At 42.8% G+C, this 12,511-nt stretch overlaps 1 protein-coding gene across 10 annotated transcripts in view; it reads right to left on the bottom strand.

Moving 5' to 3' along the window:
- Positions 1–3,658: 3,658 nt before the first annotated feature.
- The window catches only part of CYP39A1 (cytochrome P450 family 39 subfamily A member 1), a 28,999-nt gene continuing 20,146 nt past the window's right edge, over positions 3,659–12,511 (bottom strand). For 9 of the 10 annotated variants that reach the window (XM_048065751.2, XM_048065752.2, XM_048065753.2 and 6 more), the window contains 5 exons: positions 12,080–12,213; positions 10,719–10,814; positions 8,954–9,042; positions 5,456–5,543; positions 3,659–4,383 (listed from right to left, as the gene is read on the bottom strand). In XM_048065751.2, coding sequence (XP_047921708.2) covers positions 4,312–4,383; positions 5,456–5,543; positions 8,954–9,042; positions 10,719–10,814; positions 12,080–12,213 — 479 coding nt within the window. In that variant the 3' untranslated portion in view covers positions 3,659–4,311. Of the gene's footprint in view, positions 4,384–5,455; positions 5,544–8,953; positions 9,043–10,718; positions 10,834–12,079; positions 12,214–12,511 lie in introns of those variants that run through there. The other variant, XR_007163928.2, reaches the window with a different exon arrangement.

Genomic DNA, 12,511 nt, shown 5'->3' with positions numbered 1-12,511 from the left:
CCTCATCCATTGGAGCCCTCAGATAATATCATTTTATAAATGCTCTATCTTTGTAAAGACTTCGGTGCTATAATTATCTTCCCGGGACTCTCATGGAAACAAGATATTTATAACTCCATTAAGCCTTTCCTAGTAATTTTATGATCAAAGTGAAAAAAATAAATCATCTTGTGCCAATCAGTCGCATGTCCAATGTCATTCAGAATGGCTACACGATGAAAGCTTCTCCTTGGTTGTTTCAATTAAACGCTTGCTATCTGTTGAATGCCTTTCCTGTGTCTAATTCCCCTTCCACTGCATACCAGCGGAGAGGAAATATTTTTTGCCATGTGATGAACCACGCATTTAGAATGTACCAAATAACTGGGAAAGATGCTTGTTGCCCGTTAAGCCTACTGGTTTATGCTATAAATGTGTTTTTTTTTTAATGTTTTTCCTGAAAGTGTTTAACATTTTCCAGTTTCCCCTAAAATGAGCAAAGCTACCCCAGCATTCCCTCCCACTAATGCTTGCATATTTAAAAAAGTACAAGAGATGCCAAGACTAACCAAGAAACTGGTGAGCAATGAAAGCATTGGGACCGTGGCTTAGCAAAGCACTTAAGCATGTGCTTAAACTAAAATCCGGTCGTACTCTGCAAACCAATCGTTTGCTCAAAGCAAAATAAATGCTTGGGTTTTGCTTGGCACAACACTTAAGCACACTGCAGAACCAGAGCCATTAAATTAATTTCTGTTTGAAGGGAAGTCATTATTTTTAGCTTACCTCCCAATAGCTCCAGCCATATCTTTTGGTCCCCGAGTATCTATTTTGAGGAGATGTATGTGCTAAGCCTAAACCTCTGGTTTCTGTGACAATCAGCGGCACAGAAACGATTGAATGCCATTAGCAGTGCAAAGAAAGAGCCCACTTGAAATACTTGACTGCTAAGCACAGATGAGAGGGGCCTCCAGTGAGGCTCATTAGAGGGAAGACATAAAAGAAGGCGCGATTATTCTGGGAGGTGGCTGCTGATACGGAGGGTTATCTTTTCGCTCTGTGACTGAAGAAGGTTCACTTGCAGTAGGTCAACAATTTTAATGCAAAATGTTTTGATGAGTCTTCTGTCAAACAGTGTATTTCCACAGGAAATTTATGATTTCAGGGAAGATGTTTCTACTTCCCTCAAAAACATCAAAAAATTTTTTTATTTTTCACTTCTTGTAACTGCAGATTTGCTCTCAGAAATAGGAATTACTTATTCCGATATAATTTAATACCAACATACAGTCCTGGCCAGCCCAGTGTGAGGGCTTTGCTCGGACAGATGTGGCCTATGGCATGTTTGAGGTGGAATAATTGCATTTTCAAAGATGTCCCTTTAACATCCATACTTCATGCAGAAGGGAGAAATACAAAGATAGGTGAAAATACATTTCTTTCTCACCCTGGTGGAAGTGGTATGAATAAAAAGCTCGTTGTGACTCCTACTAATACACAGAAAAGCTTTCTAGCAGTAGGAATAGCCAGGTAAGAGAGCAAATCACCTGTGGAACTTCAGCATTGTCATTTTTAAAACCAGACTGAACAAGCACTTGAAGAATTTAGAAACCGTTCACCCAATCCTGAGTAGAGCAGAGTGATGACCTTTTAATAGCATTTAACCCTGTCCCAGGGGTAAAGTGCTATTCCTCCCTCCCCCAGAAGCTTCTGAATTATTTCCAGGTAGAAGACCCCATATAGCTCTATCACTTGACTACCACATTGCTTTACTAATCCGCCTCACATGCTTTTTTTCTACCTAGGAAAGTATGGCAAGTGCACGGAGCTGTCACCCACAACAGAGCATGCAGGCAGGCAGCAGTGGGATTCCAGAGAGTCAAAGCCACTTCTTCATGTGCTTGTTTGGTATCTCTCTGGGTGTCAAGTGCAGGTACTGCTCCTTTCCTCTCAAAAGCCTAAACTTGGGAAAAGAAAAAAAAAAAAAAAAAGAAAAAAAAAGCCCTGCCTTCGCAGACAATTATTTTCATAACTGATTATAGCCTGCTAGGGAGTTGCTATATCTGGCAGCCTCACAGAAACGAGGCTGCTGCAGCTCTGTGCCCGCAGGTCCAGCCAGGAGTGGGGCTGAGCGGGGATTTCTGGCAGGCACACGCACTAACATGCGTGTAACGTGTACAGATGCTGACGGCCACACACATCAACACGGGCAGAAACACCGAGCACTCCCACAGCCAGCACCAGTGGCCCCATCCTGCTCCCCTCCCTGGCAGATCGGGGTGCAGGTCTGCGAGGACAAAACGTATTTATGAACATCTATTTACAACGTGGATCCCTCCAGATGCTGGTCATGAATCCTTACTCTCCCCAGTTGCCCCAGTCCCTCCAGCAGCCAACTCCTGCTGGCTCACCCCCAGAGCCACACAGGCCACTCCAGCCACTTGCCAGCTTGGCAGGCTGGATTCTCGCTGTGCTGATAAGGAACAAGGCATAGCCAGACAAGCCTAACGGTCAGCAGCCTGTTCACATGCAACCAACTCTTTTCATCCCTGTATCCCTTCATTTTCCCACGTTTGTTCCTCCCCAAGCCATCCAGATCCTTTCCTTTCCCCACCTTTGGTTCTTCCCATCAATATCCCACAAGAATTCCCGTGCAATTTAGATGCTCCTCTTGGTGCCCATGAGAGTCACCCCTGGACACAGGGCTTCGGCTGCCTTTTATTCAGCGTAACCAAACTGACACTGACCTTCAGGTTATACTTCCCTTTAGGGACCTTTGACTTGTAGTCAAGTTTGCCATCAGACAATTTTGCTTTTATGAGTTAACCTCTCTTGGGAAAAAAAAAACATAATAAGTACAAAAACACTAAACGGAAAAATAAAAAGAAATGCACATTGGAAATAGTTGCTTAGTTTTGCAAAACTACAAGTTACCTGGACAAATATTATGGACATCTCCAAATGTTAGAATTAAAATACATACTTTTGGGTAATGACCATTGATGAAAACCAACAGAATAGTTCTCAGTTACCAGAGCAATTCTGAAACAGCAGTTAAGAGTGCAACTCCTGCAGAGTTAAGCATTATAAGCTAAATTAAATGTTGGATGAATTGTTTTCCAGACACATAAATCATTAAAGTTTGTTAAATTGTCGTGTCTGTAACTGAGATAAGCCAATCATTTAATGAATTATACGAGTTATTTTCCTATGGATGTTATTCACATAGTTTCAAGTGTTTCTGAAAGTCCATTTGTGTTTTTTTTACAAATATTTCTCAAATGATGAATAATCTTTACTTGAAAGACTAAAAATACATGACCGCTATTATTGCATATGAAATCTGACAGCAGTTAAAGTGTTGGTATCTGAACTTATTTGACAGCTTCCTTGAACAACTTTTACTAGGTGTTCTTTATAGGATTACAGCTTTTTAGATTTGTGCAAGTTGTTCTGTAAGTTGGGTTAAAAGTAAAAATGTTCTAGAGCTCAGACAAGTGATCTGAAGAACAGCGATGGCTTTTCTTGCAATCTCTGCATTGGAAGCCAAACATCATGATCAAGCTTTCACTGCATATTTATGCAAGGTCCAGTTCTGAATCCTGTGGAGCAAATAAAGCTCAGTGAAATGTTAGGTGCTCCAGTGGAACAACACCCCAGTTACTTCTCACACTTGGAATTGTTCTGTTACCAATGCACTTTATTTGCAATACATTGGCCCCAGTTATAAGCAGGGTAGGCCAGATCCTCCATGACCTACAGAAGCAACAGAACATAAATGATGCTACTTTATGGTGGCCAAGGATCTGATCCAGAGGTCTCTGCTCAGCACCTTCCTGGCTTTTGTGCACAGCAAAGCCAGGGAACCACAGAGAGTTACCACTGATTTCTTAGCCTGAGGCACCACCTTCATCTTGGCTTGAAGAAACCCGCAGGAAGCAGTGATCTGGCATAAGGGACCCGTTTTTCTCCTGGTTCTAACAAAACTTCCATGCTGGATTTCCAAATGTAGCAGCTTTTTGTCCTGCATGTTTGCTGGGTAAGTTTAGCGTATCAGTTAGACTAGCAAAGTATGCAAATAATTTGGCCCACTAATTCTGAACGCAGCAGAGAGCTTAATTTTTAAATACTAGGAGGTAGGCAATCAGGAAGAAGAGCCCAGATATGACTGTACTGTCATGGCATACACAGAGTACGTACAGCATCCCAAGTTGAAACTGAGAACTTTCATGGCAGAGAACCTATTTGAACACATAGGGTACAGAATCAGCTCAGCAGTGCGTTCATGCAGCCGGGGCTGGCAAAGCAAGGTGAGTTCGTACTGGGCTGCTTTCATGCCCGGCATTTATACTGGACCCGGAATGGTGCCAGGGGTTGCTGTGTCCCCACCAAATGTAAAGGGCTCTGCAAAAAGAGGATCGGTAGAAACATGAAGTTAGTTCACTTAACGGAGCTATCACCTTGCTTTAATATTAAGATATTACCATGTTCTTGGAGCTTTGGCCTTAAACAGTCAAGACCAACCACAGAGAGTATTTCTTGGCTTTGCTGAAGCCACTCGTTTACTTTTATTCCACTTACTCTGACAGAGTATGACATGTGAGATCTTAAGAAACCGATGGTTTGGGATATTTTCACCAGCATAATTGCCTGTGGGTGAAAACCCAATTTACAATCAACTCCAGTGAGAGCTGGGATGGCAACGCACCACCAGTCAGGATGAGGCAACCTTCCGCCCTGTTCTGGTGGGAATGTGAGATCAACCTCTCACATTCTTCAAGAATTCCTCGACTTCCAGCCTAAAGGGCAATGCTAACAAAGCCCAGACCACTCTTAACTTCTCTCTCTTCTCCTTGGCAGTTTAGCTACAGGGCATGTGTGTCATGTTTAGGCTGTGACAGCAGACACATCTATTCCACAGCAGCTCGTGTTTATGAGGAACCACGATTTCTGGAAAGTGGAAAGGACACTTTAAATGGGAAAGGAAATTGCTGCTGAGAGGAGTGACCATGCCACTCTCTCTTAATGGTAAAACCTTTCAGTGCTGCAGTTGCTCCTGCAGTCTTACCCTGATCATTTTTCTTCCACCGCTCAATATGTAACGGAAGAGCACTGAGAACGCTGCATCTGCTTTCATGCCTGCTTCAAGTATTAATAATCCAGTTCCATATTCATTGGCTTTGTGAATGGCAGAAAGTAATTATAAAACCTCTTGTAATGTTTAGGCAATAATGAGACAAAATACTCTCAGGGGTGCATTCTTGTACAGACAGCACAGCCCCATTGGATCACTGGCGTTACTCTGGGTTTTCTGAATAAAAGTGAAGATTGAATTATTTCCTATATGTTTTTAAATGTTTCTCTCAGCATTTTGCTTCAGTGTAAATAAGCACAGTCGAGAATGGCTGTTCAGCTGAGCACGGTGAATGAAGGACATAAAGATGTGGAATGCTAAATAAATGCACGGATCTTTTACCTCCTTTGGTACCGCATCCAAAAGCACAAATTCGTATTTGTATAGGAACAGCACAACAAACAACTGGATTTCCATGATAGCAAACCACCTGCAAGAAAAGAGAGAAAAATGTTCGATATCCAGCCCGATGACCACACTTGTGTTATTATCAGAGAAGAAAGAGATTCTCTTTTACACATTTTAAATTCCATGCCTTAGATCTGCTGATAAACATCTGCAGTAGGAAAAAAAGCTGTGGCTTTGTTCAGCTTCACTATTCAGGGCAGAACATGAATGTAGCGGCTGCCCCTTCTTTCTGGTGAAACTTTAGAGCAACTCTATCCCTCTGACACCCTATTTTAAAACAGCTCCTTATCATTAGGGTTTTTTCCACTGTGTAAACATTTATGTTCTTCTAACACTTGCTGACTCGAAATAACTTCCTAGGAGTGAGAAGCCAGTCAAATATAGAAAAGGCTATATGACTAATTGTGCTATATAAAGTTATATAATACAGCTGGGAGCCTGATGACATCAGAGTAGATGTGACAGCGGGAGTTATTACTTAATGTGTCAGCATTAGAATGCAGCATGAAACCCAAGGGCATGATTTTTTTTTTTCTCTAACATGCTCAGAAAGCTCTTAGTCAGTGCAGAGAAGATCTCAGATAACTACAGATGAACTCTTCTCAGCTATTATTTTTTAATATCAACACGTACAAGAGCTTTCTGCATTCAGCCACTTGCGTGTACCTGTGCCAGGTCAGGGGATTACTCATTTGCAGAATTTAACATATGTCTTAAATAACTAGTTAAAACAGTCATAGTGCCTCGCTCTTCTACACAGTTTATTTTCCACTGTCTGAGAGATGCTGGAAAACTTGGATAAAAAAGCTATTGGGGAATTCACCGGGGAGAAGGGCACATGACTGCACGTGGCATCCGCCTGGATTTGGCCTGGCAGGTGTGAAGAGGGAGCTAATAAGTCCCACGAGACCCAAGATAACTCCTGCAGAGCCGTTCAGATCTGCACACTGAGCTGCCCCGTGCTCCGGAGTGGGAGGATGCTTGTTTGTTTTGGCGTAGCTTTAGACCCAAATTATCTCTGTGATTTCACATTGCAATTACCTTGAGATGGGGAGCTCTTGGCGACCTTGAGCTCAGGGGAGAGCAGTGCAGAGCTACAGGAATGGAAACCAGCTCCGGCCAGGCAGGACTTGCTGGCCCAAACTCCATGCCAGCACAGGGGGCTCCTTTCAGTCACTGCACTGTTTGCACGGTGCTGCAATGGCTCCTGATGCTTGGGGTCCTGCCCCCGCACCCCACCCTGAGATCTCACAGTGCTTTATCAAACAGGCTGCTGCTGCTTCTCCTCTCTGCAGAGATGCTGAGGCAGAGGGATGGTAACACACACGTCTGAGGGCAGCCAGAGGGAGAGCTCAGGAGAAACCAGGACTGAGAGGCAGGACTGCAGCGTCCCAGTGCGTCCCTCTCTCCCTGTCCACGTCGTACTGAGCACAATCCGTGAGCTCTCTTGCAGCTGAATGCCCTTTAGTCTCCACTTGCCTTTCATATTCATAACCGAGTCCTAAAGCAGTTTTCCTCCAGGAGCTCTGAGTCACAGATGCCTTCCCGCTTTATTTAGTGACAAGGGGGCCGACAAACATGCACTTTCTCAAGTCTTGTCCCCAGTGCACTGCTGTGCACTTGTGTTGTGCCGCAACCCAGGAGCCCAGCTGGGCATTGAGATCCTGCAGTAAACGCAGTCTGAGAATGAAATCACAGCCCTTGTGCTGAAGGGTTTGTAACATCAGTGTAACATCAGAGACAATGGACGGATCCATGCAAGATAAGCACCAGCAACAGTCTCCTGGTTGGACAAAAGTCTTGTTAGACTGGAAGCTTCACTGCCATCAAACGTTTCCCTTTGGCACAGAAATGGCTTTGTGGGAGCTCTTCCCATGTCAGTTTGCTAGATTATTTAACAAGTTATTTTCTAGCTTTCAGTTCAATTACATTAGCTTTTAATTTCATGATAAGATTTTGCAATATGTAGAGAAAATGAAATGTTTAATACATTTCATTTATAAATACCAGTACTGAATTAAATGAAAACTCATCTGAAACCTCAAGTAACATTGTTTCATTCAGTTATACCAAGGACATCTGCAACCTGAGATCTGGAAACATCCCTTCATTTAATTTCCTTTCTTCCAGGACTACCACATTATTATTTCAGAATCACTACGGAAGAGTGTGGAGGTGTGTGATATCATGTGGCCTGCCAAAGGCTTTGAAAGGACTTTTTGTCTATCAGCAAGTAAAAGACTCTCCATCCATTGTCTAAGTAGAAATGTTATCATTTTCTTTTGAACCACACATTTATTTTAGAGATGTTATCAGAGTCCAGAGAACAGCCTGAACAAAGAAATAGGTCAGTGTATATAAAAAAGCAGCTTTCAGAAATGTTATTTTGCAGCTTGTCCTGTACCTGTGGATGCCTCTTGTGAATTTTGCTGTTGCCCTTGCAGGGAATGAGGCTGTGCTCAGCTCGTATTTAGCTCAGGAATATTGGATAAGCCACGGAGGTACAGCAGTGAGTGAGGACTTTACTTTGTCAAGCCAAAAGAGTGGATGCAGATTTATTCATTTTGCCTATGTATACAGTGTCTTCACAAAGTTTATCTGACACTCATGTCCAGCCTGCTATAGGGTACAGATTCAAGAGTCTGTTTCCTTCCAACACCCTCTGGCTTCCTTGCTGCACGTGGGACTCTTGGATTAAACCGACCTGTTTTAAGGATTTTTGGTTATTTGCTGCCTAGAGCAGACCAGGTTCTGAAGGCAGAGAACTGAGCAAAGCGATGTTTTAACACAGAAACAAGGAGCAGCTGGCTCCCTGGGATTTGTTCCAGGAAGAGGGACCACAGAGAAAACAGCAGAAGGAATGCAGGAAGCACTGAGGCTGGCATTGCTGGGGGAATGGAGGAGACAGGATCTGCAATTTAAGCCATCGTACAATTGCGTGGGCCTTGATGGAAAGACAAGAGACTTAAACAGAGAGGAGCCATTTAGGACATTTGAAGATTAGCAAAGATGGCAATGGCATGGAGGATGGAAAGAGAGGCTCAGACCAGAGAAACGTTAAGTTAGTTTGGAAGTGGTTTATGGTGACTTAAAAGCCTGCTGTGTCTGTAAACTGGCGTATCTGAACATGGAACAACTCCCTTGATGAAAAGGTGCCTCCAGCAGCAGCAGAGCTCGGCTCTTCTCCCCAGGGAATATCCCTCGGTACACTAGTCTCAGGTTCTGCTTTTACATCGTGGCTTAACCTGCTTTTTCCAGGAATGAAGCCACTTTCAAATTAGTTTAAATAAGGTCCAGATAATACTGAACATTAGAACATTGACAAAGCAAAACATTGAAAACACTCTATCTCCAAGCGTAAGGGGAGCCCAGTTCAAGAGGGTTGTTCTCTGCAGGGTTTGGGAATAAATAAACCCCAGCTGTTTCACTGACCTTCCTGGACACTGATGCTTCCCTCCTCCAAATGCCACAAAGCTGTCCAAGAAAGCATTCTTCTCTAAATTTGCCTCTTTCCAACGATCCTGTGGGAAGAAATTTTTTTTTTTCCAAATCAGCCTTATATAAATAAAGCTTAACTTTATTTCTCCAGGCTAAAAATGACCTTGAACAGCTAATCCTCAATACAAAGTTGCAATAATACCATTTTTTGAGTTCAACCTGTTAGCGTTAAAGTCTGTATTCAAAAGTCAGCAATAACTCAGGGAAACAAATGATGGTCCCATTTGAAATACACTGAGCTGTCTCGAAGTGCTGGAAAAGTTTTCAAACTCCCCCCTAAAAAGCATTCTTCCTATACATTCCCATTTTTCTGAATCCCACTTCTTGAGCTATTGACATGCCCATAAAAATGTGACCTCCTCTTAAATAAACACACGTTCAAAGCAACTGTTCCGCCAGTGCCCTTCCTCAGCCACCACGCTGTATCACAGCACACAGAGGGCTCGTGCACATCTTTCAGGCAAGCCATTTCTCAGGTGCTGTGCACAGGAAAATCCAAGGTGTATGAGCAAAATGTGAGGATTACCCAGCTCCATCCTCAGGTGCAAGGCAGTGTGTGAGAAAATGATTCACAACTAACAAAAAGAGCCTGTCTGTGCCCAGAGGGCTCCTTGTTCCAGAGAAAAAAGGAATAACAACAGGAGCAAGGCAATATGGGTTAAAGTTTGGGAGGACTGACACTGACAGAAGTACATTTCTTGAATTTTGGGTGACAAGCTATGCCAGCCTCCAGAAACTCAGCACAACTCTACCAACGCCTCCGAGTAACTTCGCTAAGTTTTTTGTGGCTAACGCTTCTGATGGAGCCCTTAGAGAAGCTGCAATCTTCTGTTTGTTTATCTTGGACTTTTTTCAGCTTGGGTTGTTTAGAGCTTTCTGAAGAGGAAATCTGTTAGCATGAAAATCTAATAAAAGCACGAAAAAAACTGAGGTGATGAAACAAGGCAATACAATTCGGAATGACAGTATCCAAAGGTAACTGCCCTTCCTCGTGGAAGAAGTACAAGCTTTAAACAACATGCTAGCTTGTTTTTTTAGGAAGGAAATTACTAGAGAAATAAGTTGCTGCATCAGGGTTTCTACTCGGGGTTTCAAAGATGCAGGAATAGGTATGAGGGATTTCAAATTGGTGAAGAGTTTGCTAGCAGGGGAATTTTGTTTGAATTACTCCTTGATGTATTTCTAAAAAAAGACAGACTGCTCTGTAGAGGATGGTGCTAAAAAGAGCAGCTACAAGCCTGCCCACACGGCCACCTGGAGTGGGATAATAAGCAAGAAACTCTAGATGAGCTACTAAATTAGCAGAGCTAATACGTACCAGAAATCATCTGACTGGAAGGACCAATGAACCTGGGTAAGTACATGGAGATGAGCTATACAAACAAATGCCACAGAGAGGAGAGGACTTGGACCTTGTTTCCACACTGAAGTCGGCGGTGTCCTTCTATGGTGGGCTTTGAATCGAGACCAAAGTGATACAAAGCTGTGCAATGTTATCTGGAACAGGTAACTGAACTTCAAAGTCTTGCTTATCCCTAGAGGCCCCTCCTGTCTGTGCACATCTTCTCTGTATGTGAGGCCACCCTCCAGCGGGTGGGAAATACCCAACTCGAAGCTAATTTGTCCCCGTGCTTTTGTTGTGAAATAGGTGAAGAGGAGAAAAGACAGCAAAACACCCACAGTAGGAGTGACAACTTACAGGTTTGAACATTTCTGGGTCAGGAAAGTATTTTGGATTCCTGTGCAGCCAATACGGAGACAGCATCAACATATCACCTGCAGGGACGGTGAAATTCTGAAAAGGAGAAAAAATCCTGAAGAAAAGAGAAAATCATGGGTTCAGCTCACAAAGCAATCTCTCCTCAGGACATCTCTCCCATTAGCAGCAATTCCTGGTGCAGGTGGTAAAGCCATGGTGGGCTTATGACACGTCTGAAGCTTCTTGCTGCTGCCATTTTTTCCTTAAGGGAGGCCTAAACAGTGGAGAATGTGGCAAGGCTATTTTTGTTCTGATTTAGTTTTTCAAGTGTAGAAATAATAGAAACATTATTTCTGTCTTTCCTGCTTCTTGGTATGACTGTACCATGTGAACTTATTTTTTTTCTAAATCTTTTGTTCAGCATCTCCTTCAAAATGCAAAGAAATTCATAGAAAGCCTTGTGTGACAGTAGATCTCCGTGGGACTTCATTACTTAAATGGGCAAGAGTGCCGATTCCTTAAGAGAGTGTTTTTCCCTCAAGCATTTATTTGTTAGACTCCTGATTGCTGGCACTTTCCTTCTGAATGAAGGGAACAAACAGAAGAGGAGCTTTATCAGTTACTCAATTATGGTTCCTTCTACTGTATTTATTGTATATGGTTCCTGTTTAGCATACCTTCAGCACTGTATCTCTCAGTTCAATTCCATTCAATTTAAATTTAATTCATAGCTGAAGGTAAGACTGTGAGCAAGAAAAGCAAAACCACACTTAAATTAATAATGTTTAAATTAACGATGATGAATAATTTTGTTAAGCCGAACAGAATATAATGTGAGACAGCGGAATATCTCTACTATCTTAATCTTATCTAGATCTTTTAAGAGGGATCTTTCTAGAATCATAGAATCATAGAATATCCCAAGTTGGAAGGGACCCATAAGGATCATCAAGTCCAACTCCTGGCACCACACAGGTCTACCCAAAAGTTTAGACCATGTGACTAAGTGCACAGTCCAATCGCTTCTTAAATTCAGACAGGCCTGGTGCAGTGACTACTTCACTGGGGAGCCTGTTCCAGTGTGCAACCACCCTCTCGGTGAAGAACCTCTTCCTGATGTCCAGCCTCAACTTCCCCTGCCTCAGCTTCACACCATTCCCACGGGTCCTGCCACTGGTGATAATGGAGAATAGGTCACCTGCCTCTCCACTCCCCCTCGCGAGGAAGTTGTAGACTGTGATGAGGTCCCCCCTCAGCCTCCTCTTCTCCAGAAGAATCATAGAAGAATCATAAAGCACCCTTCTGAAGCACCCTTCTGAAGAAACAAAGAAAGAAACAACTACAAAAACCCCAACTCTCACCTGAATTCTTATTGGGTTTATGACTTTCTTGGTGATTGCACCTGGAGACCTCAGCCGTATGGCTTCCAAAGTGCACCATTTAATAAAAGGAAGGTTCTTAAGGTCTTCTTCAGAGACTTCTATTTTATCTTTACCTGTTGTGGCATGAGAAAGAAGACTGTGTAAAAATCGTATTTCATGCTTGTTTTGATACATGCTGACATGAATTGCTTTTGACCTTCTGATGGTGTACCTCAAGACTTTAGGACCTTGTTTTCACCAAAAATTTTCTTGACATTTCTAAGTAAATAAACAGCCCAACATTGGTAAGAAAAGCCTCTGAAAATAATTTCATGTGTCTGTGGTAGCTGTAGTTACGGCACCAGTTAGAAGAGCCCTAACAGAGGTCATATTGGAAGTTAAGCATCCCTGGTCTTTTTTTAGTACTTTGGT

This window comes from Anser cygnoides, chromosome 3 (genome assembly GCF_040182565.1).
Source record: "Anser cygnoides isolate HZ-2024a breed goose chromosome 3, Taihu_goose_T2T_genome, whole genome shotgun sequence".
NCBI classification, from domain to species: Eukaryota; Metazoa; Chordata; class Aves; order Anseriformes; family Anatidae; genus Anser; species Anser cygnoides.
The sequence above is the reverse complement of the archived record's forward strand: the minus strand, read 5'-3'. Positions and strand labels throughout refer to the sequence as shown.